General features: G+C 41.5%; 1 protein-coding gene across 3 annotated transcripts in view; it reads left to right on the top strand.

Moving 5' to 3' along the window:
• The window catches only part of PCNX1 (pecanex 1), a 97,141-nt gene that overhangs the window by 19,038 nt on the left and 63,947 nt on the right, over positions 1-14,156 (top strand). For all 3 annotated transcript variants that reach the window (XR_005555605.1, XM_039334213.1, XM_039334222.1), the window contains exons 4-6: positions 290-335; positions 2,067-2,156; positions 3,707-5,389. Coding sequence is in view for 2 of the 3 variants with exons in the window: in XM_039334213.1 (XP_039190147.1) it covers positions 290-335; positions 2,067-2,156; positions 3,707-5,389 (1,819 nt within the window). In the remaining variant the exon portion in view is untranslated. The remainder of the gene's footprint in view (positions 1-289; positions 336-2,066; positions 2,157-3,706; positions 5,390-14,156) is intronic.

Below are 14,156 nucleotides of genomic sequence, written 5' to 3'. Positions count from 1 at the left end.
GTATTTCTAATTGCAATTATTTATGCATTATTGTTATGAGTGCTATTAATTCACATTATTTGAAATTGCAAAATACATTTTATGAGAGGAGCATAAATAGCATCATGATTTAGGAGAAAAAAGCAATTATATGATTAATTGTTGTTCACAAAATATTTTTTTAAAAAAGCTTAAAAGTACCATTCCTGTTCTATTAATAAAGGAGATTTCAGGTATTTACTCCAGTTATCCCAATTTTGCCTAAGGTAAATTACTGATGCAACTCATTAGGTTATTTCTTTCATTTTAGATTGGATCAGGTTTATCTCGTCATGGAACTGCAGCTACCATTAAAGGTAACATTCTAATTTTCATCTTTGAATAACCTCAGTAGAAGTATTAGTATTAAAAGGCTTTTCCATTACATTGTTGATAGGTGAAAAATAAAGCACAATATAAGAAACGGAAAAATTCTTATTGATCCCTGAATCCTGACAAAAAAAACAGAATATCTTTAATTTAAATTTTATTTATTTTTTAACCATAAAATTGATATGTCAGGAATTCTTTCCCTTTGTTTTCCTGTTGCAATAGCAAGCTTTTTCCAGATTTGAAACCTATTACAGTATTCTAGATTGTCTTCCAAAGTATTTCCAAGTAGAAACTGGTTTGAAATTTCACAGCTCTAGTTATCTTACATGTAATGATATTTATAGACCATATTCATGCCTTTGGCAATATATCCAGTAATTAAAGATGATATCATTTCATCTTAAGCTCTGTAATAATTCTTGTTTCCTAATATATTTAAATGAACTACCAACCCAATCTCTATAGCGCTTCTTCAGATCACAACTTCCATGTTCATAAAGTTGGAATAAGTCAGGTCAGGCCATACAGGTTTCCCCTCCTTGCAGTATTATTTGATGCACTAAATCTGTTCCAGTTTTTGGTTAAAAGTTACTTTGATGTTTCATTTGAAAATATAACTGTTTGTTTGTTTGTTTGTTTGTTTATGCAAAGATATTATAAATTTTATATTTCACTTAGTTGAGCCTGAGGAGGTTTACAGTAATATATAAATAAAACATAGTTAATACCACATCCATCATCAGCATTTAATTGCTCTGGAAAATAATAGTCTTAACAATTAGTTAGGAACATTTCCCAACTTAGGAGAAAATATAGAGGATTTCAGGGCTTGGAGCCCCCAAGAAGACATTTGGTGATTTTCTATCTTCATCACTTCGCATAGGGTCAGGACCTTCAGTTTAGTTTGCTTTAAATAATGCATAAGGTGAACCAAATCTTCTTGGGGATATAATGTTGAATGAGCTTGTTTTCTTGCTATAAGGAATTTCATTAAAACATGTCCTTAATCCCTGCTGATTGCTCTGTGTCCTCAGTGTGTGGGATTTTGTATGGAAGAAGGGATTCAAAAATTACAAGTCATTAGTATAATTGCAGACAGTGCATTTACAAGTGTTATTCAGTGTTCTTTCATCCATATACGAAGGCTGAAACTTATTTTGGTTTTAAGATGTACTGACCATTTGGGATTTCATTTGCAATGTATATCTTCACCATATCGTATATGAGAGTAGTTTTCATGCGATCCTCTTGTAGGGATTATCTGGGACTGTTCACTGGAAATAGTAAGGTAAGCTCTGTATATGATGAGGTCTCACAGAACGCAACTGGCCTCCCTGTTGTAAATTTTGCAGCTTCTTGAATAGCGAATATAACACCAGAAAACTCTCTCTTAGTCTTTCACGATGTTGTCTTTTCTCTCATCAGTTTTGTTGTTGCACAGGCATATTAGCCAGAAACGTAATGTAACTTAACATGGTGGAGATGCCCTATTATCATTTGGTTTTCTTAGTTGTGCTGTCACAATATAGTCTTACATCAATACAACAGGAATATGCAACAGTGTCCCTGCTGATGTGATGCACTAACAGATTAGAGTGTACAATTCAGATCATTATAACTATAGGTAGAGAATTAAAAACACTTCTTAAATTCTATTTTCTTTTAGGAGTACAGGATGATGCTTTCTGAACTAACACGTTATTTCTATTACTTAGGTGATACAGACACTGCAAAGACCTCTGATGATATCAGTCTGAGTCTGGGACAAAGTTCTAGTCTTTGTAAAGAAGGGAACGAAGAGCAAGGTATGCATGTCCTGTGCAACCTGCTGTGTGTTATATCCAGGGCTTTTTTTGTCATAGAACGCCCAGAACGGAGTTCTGACACCTTTTTTGGATGGAACCTTGTAGGGTAGGCAAGGCGGTTTGTATGACATGTGTGAGTTCTGGCACCTTTTTTTTTTTTTTTTTACAAAAAAAGCACTGGTTATATCCATGAATACTTTTTTAGTAAAACAAATAATAACAGTCTTAATTCTTTATTTGCAAAATAATAGTCATTTAACTGCAGCTTGCAGTATTAACTGATCATTTTATCTGTTATATAATCAAATCTAAAATTACGGTGATTACATCTGAAGTCTTTTGCTATTCTAAAATCTTTTTTTTTCCCCTAGCAAACCTCAGAGGGTGTTAGATGTGTCATAAGTGTTTTTCCTTGTGGATTCATATGCTAGTGATATGAATCTTAATGAAAGTAGCTTGCAAAGAGAATTAAACAGACTTCTCTATAATGAACGATGAAGTGATTTTCACACATATCCATATGGTATATGTTGTATGCTTCCAGATCTGCAGTCAAGTGAGTTAATGCACTTAGCATAACATTCATGCAATATTAATGACTCGTTTTTGTTATCTGGACTTCATCAAGAAATTAGCTCATTGTAATTATCAAGACTGATTTCTTACAAGATTTTTTTTGTTCATATTATTTTATTATTTAACTATGGGGGCACGATGGCTCGATGGTCAAATATGCTGAACTTGTCAGCTGGAAAGCTGACAGTCCAGGTTCGAGACCCAAGCGTTGTGTGACAGGGTAAGCTCCTGTTACTTTCCCATCTCCTGCTCTTGATAAGTAAGGGACTGCCTCTTCAGTTTCCCCCATCCGCCTATGTCCCCATCTCTGCCCTTTTGACTGATGCCCACCAAGCTGGGCACTGCAACTCAGAGCATCTTGGTTCACCACTGCTCTGTGGCTGCAGGAAAGGCATAGATGGGTGGGAAATAGGTGATTTGGGGGTGTGTGGACTTGCAATGTCTTTGTGGTTATTGCAGGTGGGCCCCCAAGCATCCAAAATTTGATCATGTGACCGCAGGGATGTTACAACAGCTATAACTTTGAGACTGGTCATAAGTCCATTCAGCCACTGTTACTTAGAATGGTCACTGAATTAATGGTTGTAAAGTGAGAACTACCTGTACATTGTAAAATGCTTATTCTATCTCTTTTTGGTCCTTGCACTAATTCCATATAATAGTTGTTTTGGTTATCATTGTTTAGGGTTTTGGTAGACTGTGATATTCTGATGCATAGATTTGCTGAATGGTGAACAATTAAGAAAGTGATAAGAACTGTGGATTTTAGTCATATTTGTTAGAGCAGATTCTGTATGTACACGTTAGCTGAAAAAGAAACCTAGAATAAAAGATATTTTATCACAGCTTCTTAGTGTAATATGTGAATATACTATTCTGTTTATATCCTGTTGAAATACATTCATTTGAAGGAAACTACTATAAGCATTTGCCTGCATACTTATTAATTTTGTTTCATTTTTTAAAAAAAATAGATTTGGCAGCTGATCGGAAGACTTTTCATCTGATCTCCGTTGAGTCCTTTGTGTCCATTCAGCCCTCATTGTCAACTGCACAGGAGCTATCAAGAGACAGCACTGATAAAGTGTGCCTTCCTAATCAGCATTTAGATCCTTCTGTGTCTAATGCATGTGACACTGAAATGGCTTCTCTTGTCTCTTTGCATTCAAACTCCTATAGGAAAGATCATAGACCACGAGGTGTGCCAAGGACTTCCAGTTCAGCAGTTGCATTTCCAGATGTATCACTAAATGACTTTCCTCTGTATCAGCAAAGGCGGGGGCTGGATACTGTCAGTGAACTAGAAGCTTGCAAGCCTCGAACAGGATCCAAAGAATCATTAGCTGAGAACTCATGTATTTCTGGTGTATTTCAACTAGATGATATTCTAAAATGTAGCAGTCCACAACTGCTAGTCAAAAGCGGCAAGAGTAAATCTTTACAAGCAGATAAAAGTGCGGATAGCCTGAGAAGCCTGAGTACAAGAAGTAGTGGCTCAACAGAGAGTTATTGTAGTGGAACTGATCGTGACACCATCAGTACCATCAGCAGCTATAAAAGTGAGCAGACAAGTTCTACTCATATAGAAAGCATGTTGTCAGAGCATGAAGTGTCACCTAGAGAGGAGAAAAAAAGCAGCAAGAAAAAAAACTACGCCGTTGATTCTGATGACTGTCATATTGCTCCTAACAAAAGGATGAGTACGGAAAGAACTATAGCTGAAACTAACACCAGCAGTTGCATTCAAGTAGAAGAATGCCTGAATGCATCAGAGGAGATGCACAATCTGAGGGCCCTTAGTACCTCTGCTTCAGAAGAAGCAAATAAGAATCCTCATGCTAACGAACTAACAACACAAACAGAACAGTCTCCCCGAAACCCTACTGTGAAAAGAGATGAACATAAAGAGAAATCTTCCATGGTTGACTCAAGAACTTTTAAGGAAATGGTAGAAAAGCAGAAAGGGGGGGATGTGCGACCTAAATCATGTAGCTTAATCCATCGGACAGCTTCAGCTCAAAAATCCAGCAGGAGAAGGACAGGGAAAAAACGGGCTAGTAGTTTTGACACAAGTCGACACAAAGAATATATTTCCTTCCGAGGGGTATCTTCTACCAAGCCCCACAGTACAGGTTTTTGCCATGATGAAGACTCAAGTGATCAAAGTGATTTGAGCCGAACTTCAAGCATGCAGTCAGCCCACCAGTTCAGCAGTGATAGCTCTTCCAGCACAACTTCTCATTCATGCCAGTCTCCTGAGGGAAAATTTAATGCCCTAAAGACAAAATATATTGCCAAAGAGAGAGGCACAGACTTGGAAAATTCTTACAAAATTCACTTGGGCACTGATGCAATTGTCAAAAAACATTCAACCCGACAGACTCACAGTACAAACAGTGCCAAGAGTCGTACCAGGGTGTTAAGCTTGGATAGTGGTGCAGTAGCCTGTTTGAATGATCCAAATCTAATGATGCCAGATACAATAAAACAATTAACAACTTCTAAATCTGACTTAGAGGCCAAAGAGGGAGAGGTGCTTGATGAGCTATCTCTGTTGGGAAGGGCTTCACAACTAGAATCAGTCACTCGCTCTAGAAATAGCTTACCAAACCAACCTATGTTTACTGAAAGAGAAGATCAGGAGAAGGGAAGCATTGGTAAGTAACTGGAATACTTAGATGTAGCACTGCCTATTAGTGTGGTTGTTCTCTACATAGTCTACATTGGCTTATAAGAAATTTCAACTTCTTGCAGGTCATCTATATTTTGGGTGTTTTACATTTTGAGATCATTTTATGCTAATGCTATTCTGAGTACAATTAGCAAATAGTAAATACAGTTACTAATGAACTGAGACAGGTTGAACAAATACAACTGTACAGAATTGTTGAGGTTGGTTGGACACATTGGAATGTTGAGAATATGGTATTGATGCTTTCACAAAATGGATGTCTTGGCAGGCCTTACTACAAATACCCATTTGTCAAAAGACAAACTGGTGAAGTTTTTCACGGCTACCAAAGAATATAATCCCTGCTTTTTCAGGTTACCATTTATTTTCTGATCTAGTGAGCACACTTCCAAATGAAAAATGAGTTAAAGCTATCAGTTGTATTAATTTCTAAGAATTCCTGTGATTATGGTAAATCAGAACAATATTACAGCCTGCCAGCTAATTACAACCTAATGCCAATAAATAAATAAATAAATAAAATCAGGCAGGCAGGATAGCTAATCTGACAAATGCCTATTTGAGGTATCTAAAGGCATATTGGTACCCAAGTATATGATGCTTTGTATTTGTTATCTAGTATAATATTTACTTTTACCATGTTTCATTTGTAATAATGAGATAAAGTTGAACATACTTGCATTCTGCTTCTTAAAACTCTTAAATATGTATAACATCTTTTCTTTTAAGTTTTTCAGTTGCATCTCTTTGTACTAGTGTCTTTTGTAGTGTGGTACTGTCTGGCCTTTTTGTAAGTCCCATAAGTTAGCTCTTGATATATGTGTGGTTTCTATAATGTAACTATTTCTATTTTGCTTTCATCATTGGCAAATATTCCAGTGGAAAATGGCTGCAATGTATATTTTAATGCTGAATTAGTACATGTGTTAAACAGATACTAATTTCTTCTAAGGCATTTTCCAATGTACACAGTGGATTTAAGATCCGTGTTTGTTTCTTGAGGACAATGAAACCAACTCTTTGCCCTTTGATTGACCAATGCTTCTGAAGGAGATTTTTCTTTCCCCAAAATGGCTGCTATTTGATTCTTTAAGCATGTTAGGGGCTAGTTAGCTATTTGCTTGAATAGGTCTATTCAGGTTCCACTTTAGGTCACTTTTAAACATACTTGACACTCAAGAAAGTGTGAAGTCTATTAGTATACGTAGTCCTTGACTTACAACAGTTCACTTAGTGACTGTTCAAAGTTAGAACATTATTGAAAACAAGTGACATATGACCATTATGCACACTTATGACTGTTGCAGCATCCCCAAGGTCACATGTTTTATATTCAAATACTTGAAAACTGGCTCACATTTATGACAGTTGCATTGTCCCTGGGTGACCTTAGCACCTTTTGCAACTTTCTGACAAGCAAAGTCAATGGGGAAACCAGGTTCACTTAACAACCGTGTTACTAATTTAACAATGCAGTGATTCACTTAACAAATGTGGCAAGAAAAGTCGTAAAATGGGGCAAAACTCAACAAATTTCTCACTTAGCAACATAAATTTTGGGCTCAATTATCATCGTAAGTTGAGCACTGCCTGTAGTAGCATCACTTCACAAGCACATCAGCACCTTCCAGTTTAGAAATTATGTTTTGTAGAAACCCGAACTTTCATATAAAGTTGCCAATGTTCAAAATACAATTTAGAACAGTAGACTGGCAGAAAGAAAAGCATCTCCAATTGACAGTTCTGCTTTGTAAACATTTCCTCACTAGTACCTTGGTACATTTTTAAGAATAAATAATGCCAGCGAATGTGACTTATAACTATAGTTTATAAGTTGTAACTATAACATATTATAAATAATATAATATCTTCTATCAGTATAACTTGACCAATTAATATAACTGTTAATAGAAATTGCAAGTGAGAGGGTTTCTGATAACTTATATTGACTGGCTGTTTGAGTTTAATTACCATAAAATGTATATATATACTGCGTGTGTGTGTGTGTGTGTGTGTGTGTGTGTGTTTGTGTAACCAGCCATATAAGTTATCAGAAACCCTCTCACTTGCAATTTCTATTAACAGTTATATTAATTGGTCATACCAATAGAAGAGCATATTATATTTATAATATGTTATAGTTATAACAAATAAGCTATAGATATGTTTTATATTTTCTGGCACTATTTATATATACAAATGACTTTTGTGTGTTTAAATTTTATCCCAAAGTATTGATGCTTCACATTTAAAGTATTTGCAGTTAAATGGGAAGGCGATCACTGTTTTTGCACTTGTGAAATATTTTTAATTATTCAACAAAATATAAGTATAAACTAACATTATCACAATCATTGATACAGAAAGGCTTATTCTTTCATTTTTATTTTATCATAAAGAGATACAGCAAGTAGAAATGTTGCTGTCTTTGTAATACAGTTTGATTAGTTGAATTGCAAACTGAAATGCTGGGGACTAGAAGGATATCACGATTCCCAAGTCTTTACATAACCTAAAAATTAACAGTTTTTCTTTGTAGACAATCGTATAACAGCAGTGACTCAGATTTATTTGTTAGTCCTTAGCATCATTTTTAAAAAATAAAATAAAATAAAAATGTTCATTTTTTAAAAAAGAACTACAGACCAAATTTTATTATAACGTTGGAATAAAGTGCATTCTAAGCTTTTTCAGAACTAGGAAATTGCTATTCTAACAATTATCAAATTGATAATGCAAAGAGACTGAATTTAAAAGAGCATTTTTCTGCATTTATGATATATTTGTTTTCTTCTTATGTCTTAATTATTAAGAGTACTACTCCAGTTAAGTTGTTTCTGAATTCATCTAATTAATAAAATATCAACTTCAATTTGATCCTCCAATTTCCACTTTTTTGCTGATTGGATACAATTGTAACAGTGCTAACAGGCCAAGTTAGGTTATGGTGAATCCTATACTGTTTTGTGTGGCTTTTTCTATCACGAGTCAATGAAGGCTTGTCAAGTGTAACTTGAATTAAAATTATTGTTAGCAAACACATGAACCAGATCTAGCTTTAAAACTGAAATAGCTGGAAGATGAAATCTCCATGATTTCATGAGAGTCATGTTATGCATGAACTCATCAGATTGCGATAGTCATGATAAGCCACTGATGTAGTATTAAGTTTACTCCAGCTTCTCTTGATATAAATTCTCAGAAAGAAAGCTTTTCTCCAGTACAGGAGATGGATAATCCACGGATGGGTTTTCTCTGTCTGCCTGCTCTTGAGACCAAGTAGCCAAAACTTGACACGCCCCCACTTCCTGTAGAGTCCATTCTTAACTTGGTCTCTGCTCAAGAAGACTCGTTTTGGCGTGGCTCTCAGCTTATCAGGTTAGACAAAGAAATCCATTGATTGATTATCCCTTGATAATTGGCTTCCCCTTCCAAAAAAAAAATTGCCACCTATAGGAATGTAACCACAAAATTTTCTGGGGATCAGTCCTGATCTCAAACCTAAAATTAAAAAGGGGATTGGCTGATATCTTCCCCACAGATATCAGCCAGCCCCAGGGCTCTGGGGGGTGGAAAGGGGGGGAAGAAGGCATCAGCAGAGACTACTTGCTGAACCTTTTCCACAACCACTAATTTTTCCTTGGAATCATCCCTGATCTTATATTAAAATTGGAAAAGGGGGTGTGGGGGGGGGAAACTCCCCACGGATCCCAGTTAGCCCCAGGGCTCTGGAGGTGGAAAAGGGGGGAAAAAAGGCATCAGCAGAGACCACTTGCTGAGCTTTTCTCCCCAACCTTCTAAGGGATTTTTTCCTCAAATTGGGGGAAAAATAACAATCTCCAGGTCCGGATTCAAACTTGAATTCGGATCATCGGAGATTCCCTAGCAGCCCAGGGCAACCGCGGGCGCCATTTTAGTTGCCACTTTCAGGCAACAAAGGCAATCCCTGACTGGGATTCCCTTAAAACGTCACCAGCACGCCAAATTTAAATCCCTGGCAGCCGCAGCTACCATCTCTTGCCAGAGGAAGGCAAACGGAGCTTAAGGAAGCTCCACATCATATCTGGAAGCACTGATAGAGGCGGAATAGGAGCGCACAGCCAGCGCTCCACCCCCGATACACACATATAATAATAGGACAAGATATAATAATAATAAAAATAAATAAATAAATTTAAAAATAATAATAAAAAAAATTTAAAAAAAAATTAATTAAAGCTAAAAATTAAGCAACTGCAAGGCCAACAGGCCTAAAGGCAGAACACACAATATTATCATCATCACCGTTATTGTTGTTGTTGTTATTATATTATTATTATTATTATTATTATTATTATTGTTCCTATTATTAGTATAATAGTAATAATATTAATAAGAATAAATTCCGCTCTAGGTGACTGCCATTTGATACCTTTTGTTGTGTATTAAGTCAGGCCTACAGACCCTTTTGAGGTCGCCACTGATATTTTTTGCCTCCCTTTTCTTTTTTCTACTGGTGCACGTTGCCTGGTCACCTAAGGCCTCCGGGCGGAACCCAAAGAGTGGTTCCAAACGTGCCTTCGGTACCTCCCTCAGCTACCGTGACCTTAGCCCAGAGAGAATATTTTTGTTGTGGTCGGGTGATCAGGGGAACAGTCCTGGTACTTGTTCCAATTTCGCTCCCGCCAATACTTGCCTGCCTGAGCGTCTTCTCAGTTTTTCTGGGACTGCTCAAGCGGAATGGAGGGACCCTCGTTGCCTCAATCCATGAGCATGACCCCTCCATCTCCCAATTACGGCTGCAACACACCTTCTGACCAGAAGGCGGCAGGCAAGTGCAAAGCGAAGACAAAACACTCGCTCAAGAGGCCCTCCAAGTTGGCGGAAAAGCAAGCCAGCCGTAGGCACCAGGCCCTGGAGAAGGAGTTCTCCAGAGCGCAGAGGCAGGCCCAATTGGAATTGGTTCAAATGGCGGCCACCGAGATGGAATTACCATTGGGTCCATCCACATCAACCCAGAGCGTGTGGTCCATTCCAGGAACACTGCAACCACTGGATTCGCCATCCACATCGGCCCAACAAACAACCACGGCGGCAGGCACAACCACTGAGTCCACCTCGCCACCTGCGGTCACATAGGGGATATCTGGGCAGATGGACGGGTAGAGGCCCTATTAACCAAAGTGGTGGACCGAGCCCTAGCACAGCGCTCCGCCCACCACGACCAGGGGCCCTCCACCTCAGCCATGCCACACTCGGAACTCCCCTCAGAGTCCTCAGGCATTCAGGAACCCCCCTCCCCGGCCCAGTCCTCCATGAGTGGTTATTCTTCACCACAAGAGGAGGATCAACCTGGGATCTCTATGTCAGAGGATGAGGAGCTTCCCCCTGAGGCCCCCTCAGGGGGATTATTTAATCACAACCGCTTCCTCACGATACTACGCAAGGCCACAGCCATTGCGGACATGGGGACGGATCAGTTTTCTCAGCCGCAAGCGACACCGGCCACCACATCCAGACCCGTATTCGTAGAAAAGGTGACAACGCAGCACCATATACCTTGCCCCGCCATTTTCCTGAAAGGGATCAAGAAGCCATGGGACTCTCCCGCTTCCTTCCCATCAGTGAGTGGTACGGACAAAAAATTATACAGCACTGCCACAGACCTCAATGACGCCTTAGAAATATCTAAAGTAGATGAAGCCTGGACCCCCTTGGTCTCCCAGACAGCCATGGCTGGGGACCTAATGGAGGCCCTTAAGGCAGATGACAAAAAGTGGGAACAAGCCTTTCGCAAAACCCACCAGACAGCGGCATGGGCCATCAAAGCAGCCACCTCGGCCTCCTTTTTTGTCCGGGCCACCCTTATCTGGTTGCAACAACTACAAACCATAGTTCCTATGGATGACATACGAACACACCAGGACCTGGCTAAGATGGTAGCAGCCACGGAATACGCTGCAGACGCAACGCTCCAATCGGCCATTTTTTCATCCAGATCCATAGCATCCAACATAATTGCCAGGAGAATGCTATGGCTAAAACACTGGCAAGCTGACACCAAGGCTAAGTGGCGGCTAGCAACTGCCCCTTACTCAAGCAATGGTCTGTTTGGGGAGGCCTTGGACCCCTATCTTGTAGAGAACAAAGACAAGCGGAAGGTCATGGCACACTTGAACAAAAGGTCAGACAGACGTACCACACCTTACCTTCGTAGGCAGTCCTTTCGCCAACCAACAACCATGCCTATCAGTCAGGCACCCAAGCCATTCACTCCCAGGCAGAACAAACTGTACGGCCGCCCTTACGACAGACCGGGGTTCCAGCCCAGACAACAAAACCAGTCGAGACGACCCTTTCGTGGAACGGGTCGTCCGTACCGGAAGACAAAATGACTCCTACATAGACCTACCCATTGGAGGAAGACTAGCTCACTTCTTCCACCAGTGGGAGCAGACCTCCACGGACAACTGGGTACTACAAACCATCCAGTCCGGGCTGTCCCTGGAGTTCCTGGTCACACCCCCAGACCGACTCATCAACTGCTCGGTCTCCAGGAACCCCACCAAACGCAAACTCATGCAGGAGGCCATCCAACACCTGTTGGACATTCAAGCCATAGAACCGGTCCCAGCGGAATACAGAGGCAGAGGATTTTACTCCATCCTCTTTGTGGTTCCAAAGACTTCAGGAGGATGGAGGGCAATCCTGGACCTCAAAAACCTCAACCGCTACATCACATACAAAAAATTCAAGATGCAATCCCTTCAGTCCATCCTGGGAAGCATCAGAGAAGGAGACTTCCTAGCATCGATAGACCTCACGGAAGCCTACCTTCACATCCCTATCCACCCAAACCACCGCCGGTTCCTACGTTTCTGTTACGGGGGAAAACACTTCCAATACAGAGCTCTCCCCTTCGGTCTATCTTCGGCACCCAGGGTATTTACCAAGATACTAGCAGTGGTAGCCGCCAAACTGAGAAAAATCCCAATACGCGTCCAATGTTACCTAGACGACATACTAATCCAAGCAACATCCCTACAGACAGCTCAGGCGGACGTAAGGACCGTCATTCGCGTCCTCCAATTACACGGATTCTCAGTAAACTTTCAGAAGAGCCAGACAGTTCCCTCGTCCAGGCTGCTGCATCTGGGGGCCATGATAGACACAACCAACTGTATGGTCTATCTCTCCCAAGACCGGGTGGCCGGCATCAGGGAACTGGCTCGCTGGGTTCACAGGCAACGTTCAGTTCCGATACTAACACTTTCCCAATTATTGGGCAAGATGGTATCGGCCATAGCCATTGTACCCTGGGCCAGGCTCCACCTACGGGAACTACAGTGGTTTCTGCTCCCGTACCAACGGCAGAACACCAGCGCATCCAACCACCTAGTCAGGGTCACGGCACAAATCCGCAGGGCGCTACGCTGGTGGTGCTCTCGGGCCGTGACCAAGGGGTCACCCTTCAAGGAACCAGTCAGAGTTACCATCACTACAGACGCCAGTCTGTATGGTTGGGGAGCCCATCTGGACTCCCAGTTTGTACAGGGACGTTGGTCCACCACGGATCTGAGAAACAACATCAACTGGCTAGAACTCAGGGCTATCCACCTAGCCTTGCAACAATTCAAAGACAGAATCAGAGGCCACCACGTTCTAGTCCTAACAGACAATGTAGCAGCCAAGGCGCACATCAATCGGCAGGGGGGGACCAGATCAAAAACCCTGATGACAGAGGCACGACTCCTATTCAGCTGGGTAGAGCCCAATCTGAAGTCACTAAAAGCGGAACACATATCGGGGGTCAACAACCAGCAAGCGGACTTCCTAAGCCGCACCACAGTGGACCCTTCGGAGTGGGGGCTACACCCGAACTTGTTCCTAGACATCTCCCGCAAGTTCGGGTACCCGATCCTCGATCTGTTCGCATCATCAGACAATGCCCAGCTCCCCAGATTTTACTCTCGTTACTTCAACCCGCGAGCAGAGGGGACGGACGCCCTGAGAACTCAGTGGCCTCAGGGTCTGCTTTATGCCTTTCCCCCACTACCACTCATACCGGCGGTCATCCGCAAGCTGATTCAGGAGCAGGCAGAAGTGATCCTAGTAGCACCATATTGGCCACAGAGACCGTGGTTCGCCGACCTGATGAACCTGTCTCAGTCGCCCCCATGGAACATTCCCCCTCATCAAGTGTCCCTACACCAGGGAACCATCAGTCACCCGGAACCCCAATGGTTACAACTGACCGCCTGGCACTTGAGCGCCAGATAATGGCACAGGAACTATTCTCTCCCGGAGCCATTACCATAATTCAAGCTTCACGCCGTCCGGCAACAAACCGCATTTACGACTCCACTTGGAAAAATTTTTGCCTTTGGTGCAGGGAACGGCAGTTTGACTTACACAAACTCTACATCCCTCAGATAGTAGATTACCTCTTGGAGGGACTAGACAGAGGCCTCGCCCCCCACGACCATCCGCAGGCAAGTGGCGGCCTTGTCCACCCTCCTCACCTGCACGGATTCGGTTCCCTTAGCTCACCACCCCAGGATCTGCGCCTTTATCAAGGGCGCCTATAACACCAGACCTCCAGTACACAGGTACCCGTCCTGGGAACTACCGCGAGTCCTTCACGCGCTCATTCGGTCACCATTTGAACCATTGGCGACCGTTTCCTTGCGACACCTGTCGCTAAAGGTGGCGTTCCTGATTGCCATCACATCGGCCAGACGAATTTCGGAACT

Source organism: Crotalus tigris, unplaced genomic scaffold (genome assembly GCF_016545835.1).
Source record: "Crotalus tigris isolate CLP2741 ecotype Arizona unplaced genomic scaffold, ASM1654583v1 scf7180000017545.3456711, whole genome shotgun sequence".
Lineage (NCBI taxonomy): Eukaryota > Metazoa > Chordata > Lepidosauria > Squamata > Viperidae > Crotalus > Crotalus tigris.
The sequence above is the reverse complement of the archived record's forward strand: the minus strand, read 5'-3'. Positions and strand labels throughout refer to the sequence as shown.